Source organism: Pteropus alecto, unplaced genomic scaffold (genome assembly GCF_000325575.1).
Source record: "Pteropus alecto unplaced genomic scaffold, ASM32557v1 scaffold134, whole genome shotgun sequence".
Lineage (NCBI taxonomy): Eukaryota > Metazoa > Chordata > Mammalia > Chiroptera > Pteropodidae > Pteropus > Pteropus alecto.
The window spans coordinates 1,061,876-1,074,329 of record NW_006436283.1 but is presented as its reverse complement, the minus strand read 5'-3'; the positions used below and the strand labels follow the sequence as shown (position 1 = coordinate 1,074,329).

Here is a 12,454-nt window from a genome sequence, read left to right as displayed (position 1 = left end):
AGGGCCCCCGGCTCAGGGCCTGCACGGGTCCAGCTCAGGACACCTCGTTCTCACCCCCCGGGCCCAGGAGAGGCTCTCTGTGGCCTCACCAGGCTTGGAGCTGGAGCGCGGTGGCACCTGCGGTATGAGATGCCCCTGGCTCCAGGCACCCCCGAGGCCGCGGGGTACAGGTGGGGTGCCGGCCCTGCCCCGAGGGCCAGGGGCCCTCCACACGCCTGCATGGCCCAGGTGCTCCACCAGGTGTACTGCCCCCCCCACCTTAGAGGGTGCCCTGTCGGGGGGGCGGGGCCAGCCAGGCATCACATCGCACTGACATTTATAGAAAGAGCCCAGCAAAGCTCTTGGCTCGGTTTCCCAAAGCGCAGTGTCCTCCGCCAGCCACCAGCGCCTTCTGGGCTGTGTGGAGGTAAAGTGATCAATCTCGTCAAGGTAATTCCCTCACAGGCCCCCGTCCGTCACACCTCTTCTGTTCCTGGACAGGCCACCGCTGTGCTGAGGGGATGAGCGGAGCCCCCTCCAGGCGGGCTCCCCACGGGACCCTCAGAGGGCCTCGCTTGGGGTTTGGGTCTGTAGGCTGAGGCAGGGTGCCCGGACGGGGCTCCGGCTGCCGGGACCCAGCGTGTGAGTGTGGCCGGCGGGAGGGTGTGCCAAACAAATGCTGGACGCCGTGTGTGGCCACCCGGTCTGCGTGTGAATGCCTGCTGGACGGGCGCCCGGTCTTTGAATGAATGCTCACGTGTAGACCACGTGTCCCAGTGTGGGCGGGGCAGCTGCCGATCTGGGCCGGGCGCTGCAGTCACCACAGTGTGTGGACCAAGTGAGCTGCCACCACGGGGCCTCGACCCCGGACCCCTAGGCCCCCGCCCTCCCTCTGTCCTAGTTAAGTGGCCAGTCTGCACAGCTGCTCCCCGTAAGTGCAGTGGCCACTTGGCCTGAAATCGAACAGGTGATGAGCCTCCTCCCAGTGAGGAGCAGGACTCGGGGAGAACAGGAGCCCGGGCGGGGGCTGAGCCGGACGAGGGGCGCAGGGAGGGGTGTGCAGACCCAGGGGCCAGCGGGGCCTCCCACCCCCTCCTCCCTCCAGAGGACTCCCCGAAGTCCTTCCAGGCAGGCAGAGCAGTGGGCTGAGGTCCAGCTGGGGGCCCTGGGAGGTGGGGGGAAGGAGGCGACCAGGTCCAGGAAGGTGGGTGGCCGCCATAGCCCAGGCTGTTTCCTCCCAGCGGCGGCCGGCCCCACCCTCCCCGACTGGCCGGCCATCCAGAGCCTTCACTGTCCCCACCAGCGGGCCTCGGCCGGGAGCGGCTTGGCTCGTGCCGCCTGGGCTCCAGTCCAGGCCGCTCCGCGGGATGGGTTGCCCCTGCTCCCAGACTCCTCCTTCGAACTGCCTCACGGCCGAATCCCCCGGCCGCTCCTCTGCCCTGCCCGACCTCCGTGGTAGTCTGTGTCGGTGGACCTGCAACCTGCCTGGGTTACGCCTGCGCCTTTCCAGGCACAGGAGCCCTGCCAGGCCTGGGGTGTGGCCATTACCGTCTCTCCCCACAGCCCTGGGGACCACAGAGCCATACGGCTATTACTTGGGGCCCAGAGCAGACGCCCTCCCCAGACTCATCCTGGGGACTGCGGGGTCTCGACAGGCTCGGTCTGACGACTGAGTGAGGGGAAGGGAGGCACAGAGGGGCTCCCCTGGGTGGCAAGGACCCCGAGAGGAGGGAGGCCTGCGGACCCGTTCACTGAAATGGGGCTTGCAGCCTCTCCCCCAGCCCAGGGTGCCTGGGACCCCATCTCTGGGCTGAGCGTCCTGTGGCCTCGGCCCAGAACTGCCGTCCCGAGGTTTGAGCTTCCGGCTCAGTGCATTGCTGAGGGCGCCATCACGGTGGTGGCCGGGCCCCTCGCCTTTGGGGTTGATGCGCATCGTGAGGGGAGGTACTTTGAGAAAGTGCGCCGTCACGTGCCCCTTTGAACGCCCCACCCAGTCGCTCCTTTATGTCATTGCGGCTTGCGGCCCCTTGTTCTCTTCATCCACTGTAATGTCACTGCCACTGTTTGATCTGACGATCGAAGGGTCAGACTCGACCCTTTCGCGGGCCGGACGCACCGACGTGGCCTCGTCCCTCTCGGAGCACTTCCTGTGTAACTGCCCGGCTGCCCACACCTCCCCGGCTCCTGGAGTCAGCCGTTTCCCCCAGGAGCCTGGTTCCTTTCCTGTGTTAGAACCAGGGGTGTCAGGTGCGCCCGCTGCTGCTGGGGTGTCGCTGTCCCCAGGCCCTCTCGGAGGGCAGAGCCAGCTGTATGTCCTGAGTACCACGGCTGCCCCTTGACACCTCCAGCCCCAGGCTCCCCGTCTGACCCCACAGGGCCCTTCCTTGGCTGTACCTCCTCTTCAGGGAGGCCTGCCGGGGCCTGCCCTCTCCCCCACCGCTGCCCCCAGCCCCTCCTGGAGGTCGCCCTTGGGTCCTGAGTCTCCACTCCAGGCCTCCTCTCTGCGTGAACATTGGCCTGGCTCTGACCTTGCTCTAGGCCACCCTTCCCCACCCCACTGGGCTAACGCAGCCGGGTTTTCACAATCCCAGGACTGGGCAAGAACGCACGGGCAGTTTCTGTTAGAAGCGTGACAGGTACGTGGCTTTCATAAACGGCGGGTCCTGCACCAGGGCTGTGCCACCCCTCCGGCCTGGCCCACAGTGCCAAGGGGGACTTCCCCCCACCCCGCCCCTCATCCTTGGTCCTCACGTCTCAGGGAGCCAGGCAGCCTCGGTCTGGGCCATGCTGAGATGCAGGTTGACATCGAGGGTCTCTGAGGGGCAGTGTGTGCCTGCCACCTATGTGCATACACTGACCCTTGTGTCCCCTACAGAGGAGGAGGATGTGCTAGCCTTCAACCTGCAGCGCCTGGCCACGCTGGCCTCCGCCTGGTCCCTGGTGGAGGCCGCCGACCTAGACAGCTCTGCCTGCCCAGCCCAGCCCCCTGCTGCCGACCCCTGCAAGGTTCCCGCGCTCACCCCCAGAATGCAGATCCTGCAGCGCAAGGACACCTGGACCCCTAAGACCAAGCCTGTGAGTGGAGGGCCCTGGTCACCCCACTGCCCAGCATCATGAGCGTCCAGGCGGGCTGCCCACATGCCCCGTGGTGGGGGCCCGGCCGGCTCACAGACCCTGGTGCCCCCGCCTGCCAGGTATGCCCACTGAAAGCCGCCATCGACCGGTTGGACACGCAGGAGGTCGAGATGCGTGTGCAGCTGGCGGAGCTGCAGCGGCGCTACAAGGAGAAGCAGCGGGAGCTGGCCCGCCTGCAGCGCAGGCACGACCACGAGTACGCCGGGGGCGCCCGGGGCGGCGGGCAGGGGCCGGGAGGGGCCGGCCCGCAGTGGGGGTGCCCTCCGTGTAGGGGTGCCTGGCCGAGCTGGGCTCTAGGAGGCGTTGGCCCAGAGAGAAACCGAGCGGAGAGGGAGCGGGGTCCATGGGAGAAGCTTCCGCAGAGCCCGTCCTGGGGCAGCGGTGGGAGCGGGGTCGAGCCTGAGAGGGGGCTGGGGGCCAGGGCAGAGCGCGAGACGACTGGAACGGGGGGTGGTGCGGCGGGGACAGGCTCCCCGGGCCAAGACTCGAGAGGCCCTGTCCCCCCCTGGGCCCGGGAGCCGGGGCGGAAGCCCCTGACCCCCCCTCCTTCGGCGCCAGGAGAGATGAGAGCTCGAGGAGCCCAGCGAGGCGCGGTCCCGGCCGGCCGAGGAAGCGCAAGCACTCGGGCTTGCTGCCCGCCCTGCGTCCGGGGGGCCCGCTCCCCAGGGCCGACGGCAAGAAAGTCAAGTGAGTCCTGGGTGCGGGGCCACCACGTGGGGCCTCAGGCCGGCGGCACACGGCGGCGGCTGGGCTGTCTGGCCCCCTCCCTGCTCCTCCTGCTGACCCAGCACTGTCCCCCACCCCCCAGAACTCGGCCCTGGGGCGTGTCCAGCGCAGAGGCCCCTCCCTCCGCCCGTAGTCAGCCCCCGGCCCACCCTGGGCTCCTCCCCTTTGGCGCCCCTGGACCTGGAGCACGGCCACACCAGCTTCGCACACCTGGCCGTGCACCCCCCACCGGCGCCCCTGTTGGCCCCCTCGAGCGCAAGGCAGCGTTGCGTAAAAGCCTCTTTATCTGCAGTGTATGAAGCCGTTGGTCACGCTGCGGTGCTGCTCACGGCTGCCGCGCGATGTTATTATCCATTACGCGCCCGCTGCAGTCGTTGGCGCACTCCCGGGCCTGGTATAATTGTCCTTCCCGGCTACAAATTGCCTCTCCCGGCAGGCCCATTTGCATAAATCCTGCGAGCTCCTCCAAACGCGATTGGCGCACGCCTGTGCGCACTGCATCAATCTGATGATTTGGTAATAATAGTTAAATCGGCACTAAATGGTTCCTTCAATTAAGACAGAGGCAAAAAATTAATCTCAGGGCTTTATGTCACAAAACATTAGCGAATGCAGAGAAGGTTACGGGGAGGGAGAGCTCGCGTCGGCCGCCGCTGCAGCCCGTGGAGGAGACATGCCATATGGCTGGGGGGCCGCCCCTAGCTGTCCCTCCACCCTGCCCAGGTGTCACCCAGCGGGGGGCCCCGGGGTCTTCCTTTGAGGACCAGCCAATGCGCAGGAGCCGCTGGCCAGGGTGGGGCCCGCCGAGGCCAGGGTTTGGCCCTGTCGGGGTGTCCTGGCAAGGGAGCCTGGTCCTGCCTCTTGCACTGGGGCCACCTAACCCAAGGAGCCGGGCCCTGGCTGGAAGGCTGTGGCCTCAGGACAGGCAAGAAAACCAAGTCCAGGCCCTTCTTCCCCAAGAAGTGGGACTCCCTCCCGCCCCCTCTCCGCCCAGTGTGGGGCCCTGCCCTGCAGGGGCTGTGGCAGTTAGGCCCAAGCAGGAAGTGGGAGGGCTGGGGTCCAGGGGCCAAGCATGGCTGCAGGCCGGCTTCTTGCCCACCCTACTCTCTGGGCAGGAAAGTAAAAGGTGGCGACAGGCCACACAAGGCCAAGGCCAGGCCAGGGCCCTCGGCCTCCATCTGTTGACTCATTCCATGTGGGTGGGGGAGGGGGCAGGTGAGTGGCCCAGCCCCCGCCTGGCGAACGACAGGCAGCCAAGCTCCCAGCCTCATACCTGTGGGGCATCATCTGGGTGTTGGGCAGTGGGGTACAGGGTCCCTTCCCTCAGGACCCACAGTTGAGGGCAGAGGATGAAGCTCAGGGGCCTGGGCCCAGCAGTGGGAGTCCCTGGGGGCTAGGAGGCACAGCCTGGGCACGAGTTTCTCTGTCCACTGTCCCCATCCTTCGGGGTGTAGTGGAGATGCTGAGAGAGGACCCCATTTCCAGCACTCACCGCGGGCCTTACTCGGCCTTGCCGAGGGGCACAATGGTCATGGTACCTACTTTCCTGCTGGGAACACCAAGGCCATGGCCCCGGTCACACAGTGGCCCAGCTGGTTGCAGAGCCCTGGCCCCTGAGCCCTGGGCTGCCCCTCCCTAGCCAGTGGGCAGGGAGCTGGCTGGAAGGTGGGTGCCCGGGGACCCTGCTCCCATCTCCCAGCCGCCCTGTGTGCCCCAGGAGCCTCGGCCAGGAGAGACGGGGCAAGGTGGCCTACCAGACTCACGGCTGCACCACAGGGACTGTCAGGGGGTCGAGGCCCAGGGGCCCAGCTGTACCTGCATCTGGCCTGTGCCCACCTCCCACCTGTGTCCCCAGGGCGGTGCGGTCCAGCCTGAGCCTGCTGTGCGCCGAGCTGCGGGGCGGCGAGGCGCCCGCGAAGAAGCGGAGCCGGCTAGAGAAGGGAGTCCACGTGGGCTCCGCGGTGAGTCCCCGCCGGCCCCCACCCCGCCCGCCCCCCACCCCCGCTCGGTGCAGGTGGCTCTGCAGTGAGTCCCTGCCAGCCCCTCCTCTACTCGGTGCAGGGGGCAGGCGACTGGCCGCAGGTGGCAAGCCGGCCCTAAGCCAGTGCCCAGCTGGGGTCCCAGTGTCCAGATGAGCAGAGCAGGGCTAGGCCAGCATCAGGTCCCCCCCGAGACCTGCAGGGTGACTCGGCTGGCTGGGGTCCAGCGGGAGAGGAATGCAGGGGTACGGTGATCACAGAAAGACTTGCAGGGGTGAGAGCCCACGCGGCCACCGTGTTGGCTGCACGCCTGGTGTGGGGGTGGCAGGTGAGGGCATCGGCCCCTCCCCTGGATGGCCCCTCCACAGGAGCCAGCATCCTCTTCCTCCTCGGGCCACAGGCACCTCCCGCCCACTCTTCCAGGGCCCCGGGAGGGACAGGTGCGAGGTGGGTCTGAGCATTGTCACTTTGCCCATCCCTCCCAGAGGAGGGGGTGGCCTCCCTGTCCCCGGCCTGAGTAGGATGGGCAGTCTGGGGGGTGGGGGACGGCCCCTCGGGAGGGCAAGGCCGGGGCAAGTGCCCCGTTCAGGCCTTGGGTGGGGCCCAGTGAGTGCAGCTGCTGCCTGCTGTTCGCAGAAGGTTCGGTGCAAGAAGAGCCGGGGCCAGAGTGAGCTGGCGTCCCCAGTGGCCCACAAGGTGGCCCAGCTGAAGCCAAAGGGTAAGAGCAAGGGGCTGCCCGCCGGCCTCAGCCCGTTCCCGGGGGGGCGTGTCCGGAAGAAGCTGTCCCGAGCCAAGAGCACCAAGGCGTCTGGCGCGGCCGGGCACCCACAGCCCGACGGCGGAGGCGGCGGCAGGGAGGCGCCCACGTTCCCGGCTCAGCCGGCCACGGCCGCAGCACACGAGGCAGGCAAGTCGGTGGTCTGAGCACCACGGTCAGGACCTCCGGGCCACGGTCACTGGGGGCCGGGGGAGAGGGCAGGCAGGGGCTGGGACGGCCACCAGGGAGGCCCTCTGGCTGGTGCAGGCTGGAGAAGGAGACCCCACTCCTGGCAGAGCCCAGCTGCTCCTGTGCCCCACCCCCACGCAGGGCCAAGGGGAGGAAAGAGGGGCCTGCTGGACACGTCCGGGAAAGGGGGCTAAAAATAGCCCTTTTGCCTGCTTCAGCCTCCCTTCCTGCAACGTCCGGCCAGGCTGACCCGCAGGGGTTATCTGGCCCCCAGCAAACACATCCAGAAATGGGAGCCTGGACAAATAGACGCTTCCTCCCACCGGCCCTGGCCCCCTCCCCCAGGTCTCGTCTGAGCAGGAACCGAGGGAGAAGGCGAAGCAAGCGGGAAGCAGGGGGGACCCTGCAGGGCCGGAGGGGGAGGGGGCCGCCCTGGGGAGGGGCTCCCTGCCCAGGGCATAGGAAAGGGAAGCAGGGCGGGAAGGGGAGGTCAGACAGGCTCACCGCTCCCAGTCCCCGGGCAGACACCCTCACCTGGACATCTGGCCCAGGTGCCTGGTCCCCAAAGCAGCCTGGGGAGGACAGTGACGGGGCTCCACTCACAGCCCCCCAACATAGCCACACACACTCGAATGATCAGCTTCTCTGACCTCACTCCAAATGGCGCTGCTGTGACGCCCGGTCATCTGGCTCCCTCCCTCCCCAGGCAGCGGCTATGACAGCGAGAACTGCGAGGGTCCCTTGGGGACAGAGGCAACCCCTAAGGAGCCTGGGCTGGCACTGCACGCTGGGGCCGGCGTGGCCGTGCTGGGGCCCTCACCCTCTTCCGTGGTCAAGATGGAGGCCAACCAGAAGGCCAAGAAGAAGAAGGAGCGGCAGAGCTTGCTAGGTACGCGGGCGGCAGGGGCGGCTGCAGCAGCTCGGCGGCCAGGACCCCTGCAACGGCCGCCGCTCCCCCCCACAGGGGCCTGCCGCCTGTCCAGCCCAGAGAGCGAGGTCAAGATCAAAAGGCGGACGGTGAAGGCCAAGGGGAGCACCAAGCTGGAGCAGGCCCCGGGGCGCAGGCCCCCCGGAGCTCCAGGCAAGAAGAAGGCCAAGGGCAAGGCCAAAGGCGGCCTTCGGGCGGAGCCAGGGGCCACCCCGGGCAGGGACGCCCTCTTCAGCCCCACCCGGGCCTTCGCCTGCCGGGAGGAGGGCAGCAGACTGGCCAGCGAGCGCCTCAAGAGAGCCACACGCAAGAGCACGATGCTGCAGCCAGGACTGCGGGTGAGAGCCAGCGGCCCCTCCAGCAGCGGGCACTTCGGGGTCCTCAGTCGCCCAGGGCCAGTGGGCACCCAGGAGTCCTGGGCCCAGTGCAGTGGGTGCCACCGAGACAGGCCTCCGGGGCCCTCACTGCTTCCCGGTGCCCGGGTCAGCCCTAGTCGCCCTGGGCTGCCGCGGGTGGGGAGGCCGGTGCCACCCTCGCTACTGTCCCTTTCCACCACCCACAGCGGAAGAACGGGGCCCTGTCCATTGCCCTGTCACCCCGCAACGCCAAGGCCATCCTGGGGAAGGGCAGGAAGGCGGGCAGGATGACAAGCAAGGCCGCCGGCAAGCAGGTAGCATCCCCACCCCACCCCGCCCCTGGAGCCCCCCGCCTCCCCAGGGAGCTGACCCTCTGGCCCCCCAGGGCAAGGGCCGGGCGGTGAGCCGGCTGTTGGAGAGCTTCGCCGTGGAGGACGACTTTGAGTTTGATGACAGCAGCAGCTTCTCCGAGGACGAGGAGGGGGAGGAGGCTGGCGGTCCCCTGAGCGCTGAGCAGAGCGCTCCTCTGGGTGAGCAGTGGGTGGGGCCGGGCGCCTGGGGAGGGGGGAGAGCGGGGGCGGGACAGGCACCTGGGGAGCAGTGGGGTGGGCTGCTGCTGACTGCCCTGTCCCCCAGCGCGCTCGTGCACCATCCACAAGGAGGACCTGCAGGACGGGCTGCCCGTGCTCATCCCCAAGGAGGACAGTCTGCTGTATGCGGGCAGCGTCAGGACCCTGCAGCCCCCCGACATGTGAGGCCAGGCTGCGGGCAAGGAGGGACACGCCATGGTGGGCTGTGGCTGTGGGCCACAGGCTGGTCTCACGCCCCCATCCCCTGTGCCCCTCAGCTACAGCATCGTCATCCAGGGCGAGAGAGGCAACCGGCAGAGGGTCTACTCACTGGAGCAGCTGCTACAGGAGGCGGTGAGGGACAGTGCCTGGCCCTCAGCCCCGGGGAGGTGGGCCTGGCTGCACCCCGTTCCTCCTGGGTGCCCCCCCGCCCTGCCCGCTCATGCTCCCACCCTGGCTGTTCCCACAGGTGCTTGACGTTCAGCCGCAGTCCAGCCGGTACCTGCCACCTGGCACAAGGGTCTGTGCCTACTGGAGCCAGAAGTCTCGTTGCCTGTATCCAGGGAACGTGGTCAGAGGTGAGCCATGCCCAAGGCCCCCAGTGGGGCTGGCCAGCCCTTGCCCTCAGGGGAGGGGGCACAGCCCTGGTCCTGGAGGTCATGAGCTGGTCACATGGGCACCAGCTCCCCTGGGGTGAATCCTGTCCCCCCGCTTCCCCCAGGCAGGGGATGTGGGGCCCCTGGGCTCTGACAGGCGGGGAGGGGGGACGGGTGCAAGGCCTCCAGGCGGGCCTCAGCCAGATGTGCATCTGCGCACACGTGCGTGGGGAGGAGCCGGCCCCGCATCCCGTGTGTGCCCCGGGGTGGGGGTGATGGATGGCCATAATATTGCGGCTGTAGCCGCACTGCAGGAGGCGGAGGGGGCTGTGGCAGCTCCAAGGTCGAATACGATCACAGAGCAGATCGTCCTAGTGTCATTTGTCAGGCACCCCCCCCGGGAGTCCCTCCTGTCAGGTAGAGGGGCCCTGAGTGCAGGGCTGCAGGCTCAGGGGGGCCCCGTCCCCAGGCGCCTCCAGTGACGAGGAGGAGGACCTGGACTCCGTGGTGGTGGAGTTTGACGATGGGGACACTGGCCACATCGCCGTCTCCAACATCAGGCTGCTGCCTCCGGACTTCAAGATCCAGTGTGAGCGGGGGTGGGATGGGGGGCTGGGCCCTTCCCCTTCCCCTCCCCCTCCCCCTTCCCCTCCCGGCCCGTCAGCCCCAGGCCCAGCCCGGCGGGCCTCTGCTGGGTGCAGGCAGGCTCCCCAGGAAAAGGCAGGAGGAGGCGGTCACCCCGGCAGCACAGCACTGAGGCCACTCGTCCACTCTGCAGGCACAGAGCCCTCGCCGGCCCTGCTGGTGTCCAGCAGCTGCCGGAGGACCAAGAAAGCTTCCTGCGAGGCACCCCCACCCAGTGAGCCCACCGCCCCCAGCCTGCCCCCCAAAGTGCACGACAGCCCCGAAGCCTCGAAGACCCCTGGGAAGAAATCCGTCAGCAAAGACAAAGCCGGTACTCAAGGGACCTCGAGAACCGGGTGCGGAGGCACCCTGGGGGTGAGGGGCCGCGAGGGGCCCAGGTAGCATCTCTGACTCTACCTGGCCGCTCCCCCAGGCAAAGCGGAGCTCCTCACCTCAGGTGCCAAGCCCCCCGCGGGGGCCTCAGACTACTTCCTGGGCCGCCGGGGCAGCCCGCTGCTGAGCTGGTCGGCGGTGGCACAGACGAAGCGGAAGGCCGTGGCGGCGACGGCAGGCGGCAAGGGGCCCGGCGTGCTGCAGAGCCTCTTCCAGCTCAACGGCAGCACCAAGAAGCTGCGGGCCCGCGAGGCGCTGTTCCCCGTGCACAGCGCGGCCGCGCCCGTGTTCGGCAACGGCTTCCGCGCCGACTCCTTCAGCAGCCTGGCCAGCTCGTACGCGCCCTTCGTCGGCGGGGCCAGCCCGGGCCTGCCGGGGGGCGCCCACAAGCTGCTTCGGGCCAAGAAGGCCGAGCGAGCGGAGGCGGAGAAGGGCGGGCGGCGGCGGGCGGGCGGCGAGTTCCTGGTCAAGCTGGACCACGAGGGAGTGACCTCCCCGAAGAACAAGAACTGCAAGGCGCTGCTCGCGGGCGACAAGGACCTGGGGCCCAAGCTGGGACGCCCCCTGCCCAGCCCCAGCTACGCGCACCCGGCCCTCATGGGCAAAGACAGGAAGGGGCGGGCGCCTGTCCACCCACTGCCCATGGGGCTGGCGCTGCGTAAGTTTGCGGGCCAGGCTGAGTACCCGCTGCCCTGTGACAGTGACTGCCACAGCTCCTACTCAGACGAGGAGGAGGTCGGGCCCGGGCTGGCCCCCGGAGTGCCCTCCCGCTTCCTGGCCCGCCTGTCTGTGTCCTCCTCGTCCTCCGGCTCGTCCACCTCCTCCTCCTCGGGCTCCTTGTCCACGTCCAGTCTCTGCTCCTCCGACGACGACGGCTCGACCTACAGCTCGGACGACGAGGACCGGGCGCTGCTGCTCCAGACCTGCCTCACCCACCCCGTGCCCACCCTGCTGGCCCAGCCCGAGGCCCTGCGCTCCAAGGGAAGCGGCCCCCACACACACGCCCAGCGCTGCTTCCTGTCCAGGGCCGCTGTGGCCGGCGGGGCTGCGGGCTCGGGCCCCAGCGGCGGCAAGTCCAAGCTCAAGCGCAAGGAGGCCCTGAGCTTCAACAAAGCCAAAGAGGTTTCGCGGAGGCAGCGGCTGCCGTCCGTGGAGAACCGGCCAAAGATCTCTGCCTTCCTGCCCGCCCGGCAGCTCTGGAAGTGGTCAGGGAGCCCCACGCAGGTGAGTGGGCAGCGGGCGGCCAAGCGAGGATCCCAGTGCCCCAGGAGGCTGGCCCCTGCTCCCGCCTCCCCTCCCTCCCTCCCTCTCTTTTGGAATTATTCCGTTCAATGTCCACAAAAAACTGGGAAACTGCAGGGAAGGACGAGGCGCCCACCATGATCCAACGATGCAGGGCCACCGTCCGGGTCCTAGCCTGTGCGGTGTGGTCACGGACGCGACTGCACCACGGCACGTGTATCCCCCGCACCTGGCTTCGCAGTGCCACGCGGGAGGGTCACCCTGGTGTCTTTCCACGTGGCTGCACAACACAGCGGTCCCATGGACGCAGACGCGTCTCTGCGTGGACGGCCTGCGGTGGACACGTGGTGGTTCACGCTTTCGGCCTTGTGCACCGCAGTGAACATCTCACGGGTGTCCGGCCTCCCTGCCCTCAAAGCCAACGCTCCTTTAGAGCCGCTTACGATGACGTCATGGCCGCTGTGCAGGGCCGACCGCCCTGGACCTGCCCTGTCTTACCCGCGAGGTGCCCCCGCCCACATATCCGCACACAAGACCGTCCTCTGCCATTGTCCCTCGCGCACCTCCCCCACCGCCCCGCCCGGGCCCCCTCAGCGCGCCTCTGCCCTGCTTGTCCCCGCTGCAGAGGCGCGGCATGAAGGGGAAGGCCAGGAAGCTGTTCTACAAGGCCATCGTCCGGGGCAAGGAGACGCTGCGCGTGGGCGACTGCGCCGTCTTCCTGTCGGCCGGCCGCCCCAACCTGCCCTACATCGGCCGCATCGAGAACCTGTGGGAGTCCTGGGGCAGCAACATGGTGGTGAAGGTCAAGTGGTTCTACCACCCCGAGGAGACCAAGCTGGGGAAGCGGCAGAGCGACGGGAAGGTGGGGGCCCGGGGTGCTGGGGGACCTAGGGGTGGGGCCTGGGGCTGGGTGGGCAGCAGCCGGAACAAGGAGACCAGTCCTCTGGGAAGGCCCGCCTCCCCCACGCCGCAAGACCCCCC

At 68.6% G+C, this 12,454-nt stretch overlaps 1 protein-coding gene across 1 annotated transcript in view; it reads left to right on the top strand.

Annotated features, from left to right (window-relative positions):
* The window catches only part of BAHCC1 (BAH domain and coiled-coil containing 1), a gene marked incomplete at its 3' end in the record, with an annotated part of 32,516 nt that extends 20,103 nt beyond the window's left edge, over window positions 1-12,413 (top strand). The window contains exons 11-26 of the mRNA XM_025047100.1: window positions 2,855-3,054; window positions 3,174-3,310; window positions 3,673-3,801; window positions 5,696-5,801; window positions 6,456-6,726; window positions 7,472-7,654; window positions 7,730-8,031; window positions 8,256-8,363; window positions 8,435-8,579; window positions 8,686-8,800; window positions 8,897-8,972; window positions 9,088-9,196; window positions 9,684-9,803; window positions 9,993-10,169; window positions 10,272-11,455; window positions 12,099-12,413. Of these exons, the coding sequence (XP_024902868.1) occupies window positions 2,855-3,054; window positions 3,174-3,310; window positions 3,673-3,801; window positions 5,696-5,801; window positions 6,456-6,726; window positions 7,472-7,654; window positions 7,730-8,031; window positions 8,256-8,363; window positions 8,435-8,579; window positions 8,686-8,800; window positions 8,897-8,972; window positions 9,088-9,196; window positions 9,684-9,803; window positions 9,993-10,169; window positions 10,272-11,455; window positions 12,099-12,413 (3,677 nt within the window). The remainder of the gene's footprint in view (window positions 1-2,854; window positions 3,055-3,173; window positions 3,311-3,672; window positions 3,802-5,695; window positions 5,802-6,455; window positions 6,727-7,471; window positions 7,655-7,729; window positions 8,032-8,255; window positions 8,364-8,434; window positions 8,580-8,685; window positions 8,801-8,896; window positions 8,973-9,087; window positions 9,197-9,683; window positions 9,804-9,992; window positions 10,170-10,271; window positions 11,456-12,098) is intronic.
* Window positions 12,414-12,454: the final 41 nt, after the last annotated feature.